Here is a 12848-nt window from a genome sequence, read left to right on the forward strand (position 1 = left end):
TGAGGGCGGCGGTTCACCTTTAAGCACACAAACAAGTCGGAGGATTTTTCTGTCGCTGCAGCGCCTGCGTTTGTTCTTTTTTTTTTAAGTGCTTTTTTGAGTGCTGGACTTTACACATGAATAATGTTGCCTGTGATCTGTGATATTTTTCCATTTCTGCTTCCACCATGAAAGTTAAAACAGGTAGCAAAGGCCTCGAGGAGAGAAATGTTGATCACCTGGGGGACCCCTCCCTCGCAGCGCCCTCTGGAGATCGGAGGAGGCACCGAATGGTTTTGGTTTAATGATCTTTTGATTCTCTCCCATGCGGAGCGGTTCGGCGTTACTGAACTGTTGTGATTCACCGTCCCGCTCAAGGACATTCTTGCTGGAGTGGCTGCAGCACAGACTGAAGCCATAAAGTCAGGGGGGGGGGGCATGCTGCCACACTCTAAAGTAGTTTTTGCAGCTCCCATGGCGTACACAGTTTGATCATAAATTTGTTTCATTTCACATCTCTCGGAGACTCGCGTTCGAGTGACATTTTACTACGGGGGGGTCAGCGCTGAGAGTTGCGCCGTGTCTTGCTCAAGGAGACTCTGACAGCGATAGACACACTTTTTCTTTTGCCTGTTGGTGGATAAAAAAAAGAAAGAAAAAGAAGTTGGCATCAAGATTTTTTATTTGCATGGAGATGTAAGATAATTAGACTGAACCTGATGGCACCTCCCGTCATATTTCAAACTCTAAATACCATCAAATCTGAAAAAGAAAATAAAATGCATGCCGAGAGACCAAATCTAAATTAAAATTGGATTAGGCTTATATTGGCCATCTTTCGGAATTAAGTTCTCTAGTGCAAACCCGCTGCCGTCTCCAGAGTAAACGCTCTCCACACACTTCAGTCAGGATTCACGAACGCTCTCTGCTGCAGGTTCTCACACACACACGCACACACACACACCAAACAGGCATTCTTCAGTGGGAAGAAATGCCCCATTTGCACACACACTGCACTTGAGTTATGCTCGTCTTTAATTTATGCCTCCAAAGGGATCCCCAAACAATTACAATTACTTGCAGCAGTCGCCGTAAATCAGGATAAATCAGCGTGCTTAAAACACCACCGGCAGATTTCCATACAAATTGGCCGAGGAAGATGGCCGAGGACAATGGGTGCCGTGTCGCGTGTTAGTGTTGTCATTTCATAAACCGCACAGCAGGAAGAGCGTAACACACGAAGTGCTGCATTTATGAAACCGCTGCAAACTTTTCATAAATCAAAACTTTCATCTGGGGTTGGTAAGTAATGCTGCAACCTTTTCCAACAGCGGGTGCTCAAACGCACTCCATCGCCACTCATCACGGTGCTAGACAGCCGTGAAGTGTCTCCGATAGCGAGCAGCAGGACTGGTGATCGGAGGCGACGCACACGTGGGAGCAGGGGATTGGGAGACTGATGGGAAGCTGCGATCCAAAACACCTCCACAACAAACCCAAGGAACAGATTCAACAACCGCGAGCGTGGTACAAAGGCAGTGCGCATAATTAGCACTACAGACACAGGCAGCAGAAATAGGCTCAGACCGAAAACGGTTACGCAATTCAAAAGGAACGTCGGGATAGACAAAAGCCTCTGTGGTCCGACGGCGAAGTCGCACAAAGATCGGATCTATTCCTTCTGAAAAATCAGAAGATCCTCGTGTTTCTGGAGAACGGGCTCGGTCTGAAAGAGGAGGCGGAGTGAAGTCCTGCCAAGACAAGTGACTTCCATTGAGATGGGAATAAAACAAAGGAGGAGAATTGAAAGTTATTTTTGGTTTTGTTCAGCAGAAGACTGGACCAGAATGAATGCAAAATACAGATAAAAACCTTGACTTAAATAAATTAGAACAGCTTATAAACCCAACGCTAAGTCCACGTCCTGCCAGAGGATCCAAGAGCAACAACGAGCACCTCAAGCCATTCACAGAAATAATGGCAGCTTTTCAAGGCATTGAAGTAAAAGTAAATATCCCAGAGTCGGAACACGCGTCGTGTTTGTTTACGTCTTTTTGACATTTGCATCTTGAGATTTAAAACTGAAAGCTGGGATTTGTTTTTCTTCCCGCCCTTGTCAGCAAGTCGCATAAAAAGATGCGTCAGTCGCACGATTCTACTGATCTATTACAGATTTTCATCTGCATTACTTCATTATTGGTTTTGTCATGATTTATATCACCAGCCTCATCCCTAAAGTAGAATTCCTTTGCGTCGTCATCGATGGGTGGGAAGTTTCTTTCCCAACAATTTCTGAAGTTTCACAAAACTAAATTTACTCTCATGTTCTTCATCTTTAAATGTCTCATTCATGAATCTTTAATAAATTCAGAACATATGTTCAACAGTTATACTGTTGTGGACGGGTGCGAGGGGACCCCAGGGAACAGAGGACGGAGATGTCGCGATCGTGGACTTTATATTTTACTGATATGTCCATCAGGAAACACAATATCCTGGAGTCGCACACAGGATTGCGGGGTGGCCGGAGCCCAACGAAAATATCTATATAACAAAAAACACAGCCGAGAAAGAAAAACCAAAAAGCCAGCTCTAATAAAAACCGGTCACAAAAAAAAGGGAATGCCATGCAGGACCCGGGTTTATGAGGGCTGGTGGCGATTTGGCTCAATCTGCCTCAGGTGCGCCCGGGGTGACCGCAGCCAATCCGCACGGCGCAGGTCCAGGAGCTAGAGGCAGAAACAGGTGTGCGTAATAAGGCAAATTAACGAGTGCAGCAACACGACCCTCACATAAACATCGGTTAAACTTCAACTGATCAACACACGCACCCACACACATTCAACGCTGCACGCACACTGATACGCAGAGTTGAATAATTTCACATCATATAATTTCATTAAATCTTTTGTAGATACGCAGATTATGTGTGGTCTCCCCTTTTTGTCATAAACTGATGAGCCAGGTTTGTGACAGTATGTAAAAAATGCTGGTACGAATTTTCAAACAAAACACGTTAAATGTTGCCAATCAAATGATGAACAAGCTGTAGGTTCATTTATTTGTAAATCTGACTGTGCCTCACCAGGCACGAACCCCACCGCACGTCACTGGCCAGTAATGTTATGTGAAATAAGAAACTTCACCCAACCCTCATTCAATGTGGGAAAGCTCACAATGACAGAATTATATATATTTTTGGCTGAGCTGTTACTTACAAAAACCAACACAAACACTGTGAATGAATAAATACATAATAAGCCCGGAAAATAGGCCGTCCATACCCCAATGCAGACAATGGATTGTTTTTTCCACTCTGCTTTTTCAGCAGAAAGCGTGGGGTCTTTGTGCCGACACCCTTCATGCACAGTTGTGGAAAAAATGTCCCAAGTCGTTTAAGTTCACATAAAAGCCTTTAATTATCGGCGCCCATCCAGTCGTGGTATCACCCTTCATCGTTAGCTGAGCATTACTTCTGGGTCCCCTTAATTGAGAAGTGTCATGAGAGGCATCTGTAAACAGAATGTAATAAATAAATACTTCCCGGTACACGTAGACCAACCCCAGGGCTAATTTCTTCATTAATGCTTGCCGACATTCCCGGGGGGGGGGGGGGGGGGGATAAGCCAGGCAGAGTCCCTTCTCATTTACTGCTGCTATCAGATCTTCTGAAGTGTCAGATACACACACACGTACCTGGAATGTATTTGTCCAGGTAGTGTTGTTTAGCGTTGCATGATGAATGGATGCGGGGATGCGAGGTTTGGTCAAGCACCATGGATCACTGAGCCTGTCCACACCGAGCAGGCTCTTGGCAGAGTTTGATGCATGACCGGTGCTTCAGAAGTCAAATCGGTACCATGCAGGTATCGGTGTGTGTGTGTTCACAGATGTGGAGAGCATGTGTAGAAAGATCCTGCAGTAGCATGTAGCAAATCACAATTTTTTACACCTCCCATGTGTATTCAGAAGATGTATTTGACCACATGCATGGGAGGTGCGTTAATGTTCTTAATCTAATTTGACTTTGAGACGGAGATCCCACGGTGGGACGGCACCCCCCGAGTGCAGAACCTCGTGCCGTCCGTCTTGCTTCATGGTACGTTGGATCACGTCTGCCGGCAGTTTTGTTTGTCAGCGTACATTCTGGAGAGTCGTCATCGCGGTCTCCCTCCGTGAGCCTGTTGCTGCAAAGACACAAACAGGTCCTTTATTGCCAAGGCGTCGTGCAAAAGAAAAGGCGGGAACCCCTTTTTAAGATCCGCCACAGTGTCAGAAACACTCGGACTAAATGCTTTTATTTTTTGTGGCACTGTAATAAAATAAAAACTGCTATTGAGGATTCTTTAAAGAAATGCCCGCTTCAGACAAAAAGATCAAACTGTTCAGGCGGCAAGGCAGGTAGACAAGCCTCTAACAGCCCACACAAGGGAACAAATGGGAAGCACAGAACCAGGATGCAGGATATCTGTAATGTAAAAGAACATCTGGGCATCGAGTGGTGGCAACTTTAAAATGTCAGGCCGTGTCTCGCTCACCTGCCTCGGGTGGCCCGGGTGCCCCTGGCCATGGGTGTGGGTGTGCCTGTGCCCGTTTCCATTTCCATGATGATGATGATGATGGTGTTGGTTGGCGGGCGTGGCAGCAAGGTGCTGCTGGGCGTTGGGTTGCTGACGTACTTGATGGGGTCGCTGAGCCACCGGCATATTAACGGGCGCTCTAGCGGGCTGAGGACCTCTGGTTGGGGATTTGTGTTGGGTGCTTTTCTTGGGAAGGGTCTGGAACTGAGCGAGGGGGATCACGGGGGGAGGAGTTGGCGGGTGCTGATCTGCAGGAGCTTGCGCCGGCGGTCCAGGTTGCAGCAGCGCAGCCCGTGTCTGTTGTCTCCGGTTCTGAAACACTTGAGCCCTCTCAGCGTGGGCTTTAACTGCATCCTGGGTTAGGTTACTGGGGACAGGCTGGCCAGCAGCTTGTGGGACTGGACCAGTGCCTCCCTGGCGAGGCTGATGGCCATCTGTTGGGACAGGCTGCGTTTGTGTGCCCCGGCCTTGTGGTGGCTTTTGGATCAGTGCCGGTTGGTGTTGCTGGTTCATGAATGCCTGCCGAAGGTGATTTGGGTCAACCAAAGCTCTTGTGTCCGTACTCTGCAGTAAAATCGGTCCCTGTTGCATCATAGGTCCCTGTGGCACACCAGAGAGGCCGAAAGAGGCCTGTTGGGTCGCGAGAGGCCTTGCCGGGGGGTTATTGTTCAGTGTGGTTTCCTGTCTGAGGGCGTTCTGGCTACCAGACAAGCCTCTACTGTCCTGCTGAGCACTCTCCTTCCGTGTAGGAGGACTTTGTGGATTTTGGCGTGCAGCATCAAGCAGTGTTACTCCGCGGATGTTCTGGATTCGTGGAGTGTCCGAAGGACTCCGGGCCTGTCTGTCCACCGAAGACTCATCTTTTCTGGGTGGTGTTTGCCTCCTGGGCTCGGTTTGCCTCAGAGTTCGAGACTGAGATCTCGAGTTTGGCGTTCTTTCCTCTCGGACGGGAGGGTGGGCGGCGTACTGTGTAGTGTCAGATGCATTCCCTCTTCTCTGAAGTGTCCCACTGGGAAACGACGGAGTTGCTCTGACCCGATCCCACGGCATCTGTCGACGTGCCGAGCTTCCCCTGGTATCGTGTCCGTCTAGGTTTCTATCGGACCTCCTTTGAGGTTCTGGTTCCTGGCGGTACGTCTGTGTTTTAGCATTTCGTTGAGAGACGTTGTTGCTGCTAAAGTGCGTAAATCCAGTCGGGACAAGATCCGGCTGGCGTTGGGGAACGGTTTCCACGTGACCGTTCCACCGGAGGTCACTGTGATAGGGTGGCACTGGCACACTTTGCATTCTGGGATTTGATTGCCCTGCCTGCGTCAAGTTTTGTTGCGTTTCTAAAACGTTATTATTGGTAAACGGAAATGACGCATCCTGCTGAGTCCGCTGGCCATTGCTTGGGTACGAGTTGAGATTGAAATTAATCGTTGGCATTGGCGCATTGCCGTTTTGCTGGGCAGCTTGTGGCAGCGTGTTTAAGCTAACATGGACCGCCTGCGGCTGGGCGCCGCCCTCGGGGGCACCGGCCTGTATGACAATGTTAGGATTTTGCTGCTGCGCGTTTGGGATGCCGTTTGCATTCCGGGCATCGGCGTGCGTGAACGCAGAGTTGTCGACGCCATTGTGCGGTTGCGAATCGATGTTCTGAAAGGAACCGTGCAGGAGCCCATTTGCGTGCGCTTGTCCGCCGGGCTGATGTGCGTGGGGGTTACGCAGCCCGTTCATTTGCAGCATCTGTGGGCTACGGTCTCGTGGGGCCGTGTAGAGACGGGCAGGTTGGTGCGTGTGTGTGTTCAAGTGATGAAGAGGGGGATTGGGAACTTGGTCTAAATCCCTTGCACCATTAGGCTGTGGATCTTGAGGCTTAATGGGAAGAGATGAAAAATGAGGGGGGTGGGGGGGTAAAGAAGAGGCAGCAAGAGAAAGAAGCAATATAAGGGTTAAATCATGAGCGGCCCTTTAGCACCATCGCATGGCAAACATGAGTAAAAGTCAATCCAATGCATGTTTACTTACTATAAACCTGGGATTTGTTTTAACCCTCGGCACTAATTGTGGATCCTGTCTCATTTCTGCAACAACAACAACACAAAAAGTCACCATAGCGGAAGAAATGAAAATTACCCAACAAGATGCTCGACTTACCCCTCCTCCTTCGGATTAGAAAGACGAGGAGCCAGATGAGGAGCGCTATGATGAGGAGGAGCGCCACACAGCCAATAACGATCCCCGCCACTTCGCCTCCATCCAGACACGGGTCTGAAATTGAAAGAATGGTGGGAGAATTGATAAAGACACCAAGTTGAGAGAGATGAGGAGGATGAAAGGGGGTGAAAGATCCCTGAAGGACTTTGACCACACTCTCTCTCGTTCTCTCTTTCTCCCAGGACACCTTCTGTTCCTGTTCCCGTCCCGTCGAGTAGACAGACGCAACGAGACAGTCCAAAACCAACCGTTTTCATTATCAGCGTTCAGCCTCCGCACACAACTCACCCACAACGGCCAAGACTGTCCCCTGTTCCGATGTGCCTTCGGTGATGGCGTTCCTGGCCGTGCAGACGTACCGCCCGCCCTCGTCGCTGGAGAACGTCTGAACGCTGAGCACGCCACTGTCCGGCTGGCCGGTCGCCACGGGCTGGCCGTCGAGCGTCCACGAGAAGAGCGCAGGAGGAAGCGAGTCAGACAGGCAAGTCAAACGCACAGTGTCTCCCACCGACACGTCCCCTTCCACGACACAGTCTTTGGGGGCGTCTGTGGTCAGCACGGGGGTGTCGGGGCCGTCTGGATCGGAGATAATCAGAAGACAACGTTATCTGAATTCAGCGTACGCTGCAGCGATCTGTGCAAACTCACAGAAGACAGTGAGGCTCTGCGTGGCCGTTTGGGCGCTGACGGGGTTGCTGACGGTGCAGGTGTACTCCCCGGCATCGCCCCGTCTGGCTGGATTGATGACCAGCGAGCCCCCAGAGATGGCGATCCTGGAGTCATTGGCGATGGCTACGCCTCCCTTGCCCCATTGGAAGGTAACGCCTGTGCCGGCGGTCGCCGAACATGCCAGAGACACATTTCTTCCCTCCACCGCTATAGTGGGAATGACCAGTGCCACCCCGGCCACCGCGTCTGCAATGAAAGTAAAAAAATAAAAAATAAACGCACATCTGAAAAAGAATAATCCCCCCCAGCAAAGGTTTCTAAAAAAAAAAAAAAGAAGGCGCTACCATTCCAGGCGTAGGGCATAAAGAGTACGAGAGAGCTCGCCGGAAAAGTTGGAGTGAGCGAACAATTGAGGCCAGTTTTATGCTTCTGTTGAGGATAATTTGCCGTTATCAAAGCAAGCGAGAGCCGAGGAGAGACAGGATTCAGCGAGCGGCGCAGATGGTGACGAAGGGGCAGACGGTACGAGCGGTAGCCTGGATGCCTCCTGGCAGGCACGCTAAGTTAAATAATTGGAGAGGGAGAAGAGGCGGCGTGCAGACTGGAGGAGGCTGGGACGAAGAGAGCGCCATAGCGGTAACGGCAAACAAAGAAAAACATTTGAGAAAGTACCAAATAGCTCTAATCACTTGTGTGTGTGTGTGTGTGTGTGTGTGTGTGTGTGTGTGTTTTTATACACACTTTCGGGCTCTCATTTGCACGGCAACGTATACGAGTGAGTAGGAAGTGGAGTCGTGCGGTTGTGAGTTTGGAGGATGAGACCTTTCAGCGGCAATCATCTGGCGCTTTCTGCGATTGGGTCGCCCTGCCGCCTCATTAGGGACGGACGAAACCGTGCGTCCTCCCCTCCGGCGTAGGCGAAGGAGACGCTCGTACAGTCGGGCTGAATTTAAATGAACCCAAGTACTTAGCAGCGTGTCTGCGATGCCGCATTTAGCCCGCTGCCGTATCAAACATCTAAGAGCACGAGCAACAAATATCAAATGAGTTTTAATTAGCATAAACCCCTGAACCATTGGCTTCAGCCCCGCCTCTTTTTTCATTAATTTCTACCTCTCTCACTACAGGTCACTAATTTCATTATAGCTCCCAGACTAATTCTCTCACTCCCCCAAATGCTCCCTCTCTTCTCTTCACACCCTTCTGTTCCTCCCTAAAATGATTGCTTCCCACGAAGCCTCGCCAGCCCCACCTCCTCTTCCTCCCTCTTAACGAAGGCCCTCTGCTTTATCGTACCGAACACACTCAGCTCTATTGATCCGGCGTTTTGGTCCAGGCCCGTCGTGGCAGTGGGGATCACCTCCACCCGGTAGGTCCCGGCATCACGGAGCTGGGCGCCTCCGATTCGGAGCTGGTTGGCAGAGATGCTGACCCTGCCCTGGAACTGGGCCACGGGGTTAACCGTTGGCTGTCCTCCAGCAAACAGACCCAGAGTCTCTCCTTCGTACTGCCATGTCATGGACAGGATCTCCGGCACGGTCAGTACCGTGAACACTATCTCAGAACCAGTCTGAACCAGCAACGGGTCTCTCTCAAACTGGATCGGTACCGGATTCTGAGCCAGCACATTGGCAAGGAGGAGGGCTGAACAGAAAATAAAAGATTGACTGGTCAGAAATGACATTTTATCAAGTATTAAACACAGTTTCTTTATATTTAAACACCACATGTAAAAATATATATATATATATTTTTGCTCTTTGACAAATTTGAATATTAATAATATTGAATATCTGCTGGATCGTTAAATTTAATCTCAGGATCAAACGGTACACAAATACTTGCAATTAATGTTAACCTGATCCTACTGTTAGTGCGAGACCATAAGTCGTTCTTCATTTATATAAACACACCTTATGTATAAAGGACAGATATTTATTGGCACCGTCACATTCATATTTAGACTCTCGTCGGATAGCAGTAAAATTCACCCGGTTGTGTCTGCACCCATCTGTCCAGGATCAGCCAGTAGGATGGCGCTTTGGATCCATCAAAGTTTTTTGAGGGGGGTATTAAGCAGTTCCTTCCTGCTACTTTTTTCTTTTTTTAACTGAAAAGTCCACAAATTGTTCACTTTTTGACTTACTTTGAAACCAAATCAGGACTAGTGGTGTAATAACAAATATGACACTTCTGGCTCATGCCTGCTTTTAGATGGACAAATAAAATGTGATTCTTGATTAGCTCAAAATAATTACGTAACAACGACAGGCTTGAATATAAGGAGTGTTCAGACATGCCAGTTTTTCCAGCGTGGCTCTTTGAGCTTTTTGCTAAAAATAGCATTCTCACAAAGGCAATGCTAACGTAGCATGTTAACATGCCAACATCTGATTACTGGCACAGGTAAAGAGATGTTTTTTTAATTTAAATAACAGTTCAAATAGATCTTATTTTCCAGCTCGTATTCGCCTCACATCATCGCAACCAGGTGGGGGGTTTAAAATGGTCGGCGGAATGACGACTTTCACTTCTGGCAAATTTAAGTGCATGATTTATATGAAGTAGACCACTTTTAAAATCAATGTTTGAGTATAGTGCTTTAACTTAAAGGGATCTGAAAGCTTCGCTCTTTTCTGCAGAAGCAGACAGACAGGACTCGGAGGGTGAAGAAGCGTTAGCACGGTAACCCTTTCCTCCCTCGTAGATTTCACAACAAGCGAAACATCAACTCGGTGGGTTTCTTCGCCCGCCTTAACATAAGCTGTCAAACTCCATGTTCTGCATCTCAGCTCAAGAATCAGCGGCGCATAGGTGGGTTTTCAAAAACCGGATTGTACTCGTTGATTTGACACATTGTGGTATTTCGCCATTGTTTGCTGTTTCTCCATTTGTTAATAAAGATGGGGAGAGGGGGGGGGAATATGCTTTCATTTGGCTGCCAGTCGTTCCTCTTGCGTGTGCGTTATAGATTCAGGCAAGGAAACAAAAAAAAACAAGCTCAGTTTTGTAGTGCTGCCATATAAACGGTCCACGCGGGAACACTCTGGCCAATGAATTACGGTGAATCAAATCAATATGGTGCTGATCGGTCTCACTGGACCGCCTTTACACGGTTTTCACAGGGCGGAACACGGCGAGAGCCAACGGCGACATGGATTCAAGGATTCTCACTCAGAGTTGTTCAAGGCAACAGAAATGTTTCTGCGCCAGATTAAACATTTTTATAAAAAGGCTTGTCCTTGTTTCAACAAAGACAGAAAGATAAAGATTTAGGAGTCAGAGGTGAGAAACACCCAGGAGGGATGCAGCGTGATTGACGCAGGTTTTTATATTACCGGTACATGGTTTGAATTCAAATACGTTTCCGTGATCTGATTTCAAGCTTTGTAGTTATTAAACACGATTCCTTGATGAAATGCGCCGTGAATAAATCAAATTTAGCTCTCAATAGTTAATCTACAGGATATAACTGTTCAGTATAATAATCGACTTTCTCTATTTATTCCAGAATATGAAGGATGGAGACGTAACACTTGAACCTCAGGCGTTGAAGCAAAAATCTTACATTTCTACTTTAATCAATCAATCAATCCCGACATCGGTTGTAGATGAATATCTGGGAAATTGATATCTGATAGGGATAATGGTAAATGGTAAACGGACTGCACTTATATAGTGCTTTTCCACCGCTTTACGGGCAATGCGAGGCCTCACATTCACCCATTCACACACGCATTCACGCACCAGTGGGCGACTGCTGCCATGCAAGGTGCGGCCAGACCCACTGGGAGCAATTTGGGGTTCAGCGTCTTGCCCAAGGACACTTCGACATGCGGACAGTCAGAGCTGGGATTCGAACCACCGACCTTCTGATCACTGGACGACGCACTCTACCAACTGAGCCACAGCATTCGAATTATACCTCATGCACAAACAACTTTAATGGAAAGTTGCTGCAGTGGCATCACCAGCTCATCCCAATCTTTTCTGCTTTTTAACTTTACTGCAGCCGATACCGAGGAATGGATCTATAATTCTGGAGAAAATTTATTTAGCAGATAAACTACACATTTGTGTAATTAAGAAGAGATGGATTTGTTCTATAACTTTGTTACTCATCCATTTAAAGATGAGAAATGCATTTTCATGTCTTAGTGGTATTTTGTCAAAAACTAAGAGCCAGAACATTTCTGCAAATGTCTTTCAAACAGCAATAAATAGTGCTTTTCTTGCTTTTGTGGCACATATGGAATAAATCATAATCAACTGCGGCTCAGTATAAAATTCTATTATGACAAATAATTGGTAATTTGTCATATTTCCAGAAATAATATTAGTCGTGTGTCTGCATTGGTTGTTTATCAAAGAACAACGTCAATTTATTTAAGAACTCCATGTCAACAAATACCAAAAGACAGCAGTGGAAAAGATAACCTCCTCTTTTATTCTAAATAAGCGTCTGAGTCTGAAATCTCTGAGCCTGGGAGGAGGCCGTGAACGCGTCATGCCACTTTTGTATTCGACGCACAGACGGGAATGCCGTCGCGCAGGTTTGCGGCCGGTTGGGACGAACGCAAATTGTTATTTGTTTTTTTCTAAACGTGTTCGGAATAGTTCGGCTTTTCTCGTCGTTTGTTCCCCCCAAAACCAAGTCCACAAACGGCCTCCTTCAGAGACCTCCGAACCGGTCAGACGGTTTCCGGTTCCCGGTTGCATTTTTACCTGCCAGAGACACACCGACAAGAAGCAAAGGTCGCCTCATGTCGTCAGTCGGGCCGTTCTGTGGAGACAGGAAAAAACATATATATTTAAGTATATTCAAAAGTACTTTTCTTTGGTTTATTTTAGCAATCTGTATCTTTAAGGGGGGCGCTTTACGGAAGCTGAGCTGTTATGATTGTTCTTGATGTATAAAAACTGTCTCCTTCCGCACTATAGTTTAATAAATGTGTGAAACTTACCTGCGTATGTTCTCCCTGCCGTCATGTCGACTCCTGTGCTGATAAAAGTTTCCGGTTACATTTGTGTAACCGACATTTGCTGTCACCGACGCTGCTTCTTGTTTCCTCATACCTGTCAGGAGGCACCTGTTCTCTTAAAGGGCCAGACGCTATTTTTTTGTGTGACAGACGAGTCAATGATGATGAAGAAAAATCTCATAAGTAAAAATGTCATTAAAAATATACTGTACATGAATAATTTCAAAATTTAACAAGAACAAAAAAAAGTTCAAATATTATAATATCAAAGTTATAGTCTAAAAGGGAAAATAAATCCATGATTATTTATTTGATTGATCTATAAAACCAGACGTACATTTTCCACATGGATCTGGAAACACATGTTAGGAAGCATAAAGACACACACACACTCAAAAAGGCTAAGGAGAGGGCTGAGCTGCTATTTCTCAGCTGATGT

The 12848-nt window shown here is 47.2% G+C and overlaps 1 protein-coding gene across 1 annotated transcript; it reads right to left on the bottom strand.

Moving 5' to 3' along the window:
* Positions 1–4698: 4698 nt before the first annotated feature.
* On the bottom strand, positions 4699–12416 carry si:dkeyp-97a10.3 (V-set and immunoglobulin domain-containing protein 10-like). The gene is made up of 5 exons (XM_068757603.1): positions 12392–12416; positions 8661–9071; positions 7407–7673; positions 7047–7334; positions 4699–4763 (listed from the first exon to the last, which is right to left on the bottom strand). The coding sequence occupies exons 1-5, from the start codon at positions 12414–12416 to the stop codon at positions 4699–4701; spliced, it is 1056 nt and encodes a 351-aa protein (XP_068613704.1).
* Positions 12417–12848: the final 432 nt, after the last annotated feature.

Source organism: Brachionichthys hirsutus, chromosome 3, assembly GCF_040956055.1.
Source record: "Brachionichthys hirsutus isolate HB-005 chromosome 3, CSIRO-AGI_Bhir_v1, whole genome shotgun sequence".
Lineage (NCBI taxonomy): Eukaryota > Metazoa > Chordata > Actinopteri > Lophiiformes > Brachionichthyidae > Brachionichthys > Brachionichthys hirsutus.

What these genes read in the sequence shown, in the direction of transcription:
- si:dkeyp-97a10.3 (XM_068757603.1), bottom strand. Translation starts at nt 12,416, where the DNA reads ATGACGGCAGGGAGAACATACGCAG. An exon ending in GCAGAGCCTCACTGTCTTCT is followed by an intron (nt 7,335 to 7,406) that starts GTGAGTTTGCAC and finishes TCTCCGATCCAG; the next exon opens with ACGGCCCCGACACCCCCGTG. An exon ending in GACAGTCTTGGCCGTTGTGG is followed by an intron (nt 4,764 to 7,046) that starts GTGAGTTGTGTG and finishes CCCCTCGCTCAG; the next exon opens with TTCCAGACCCTTCCCAAGAA.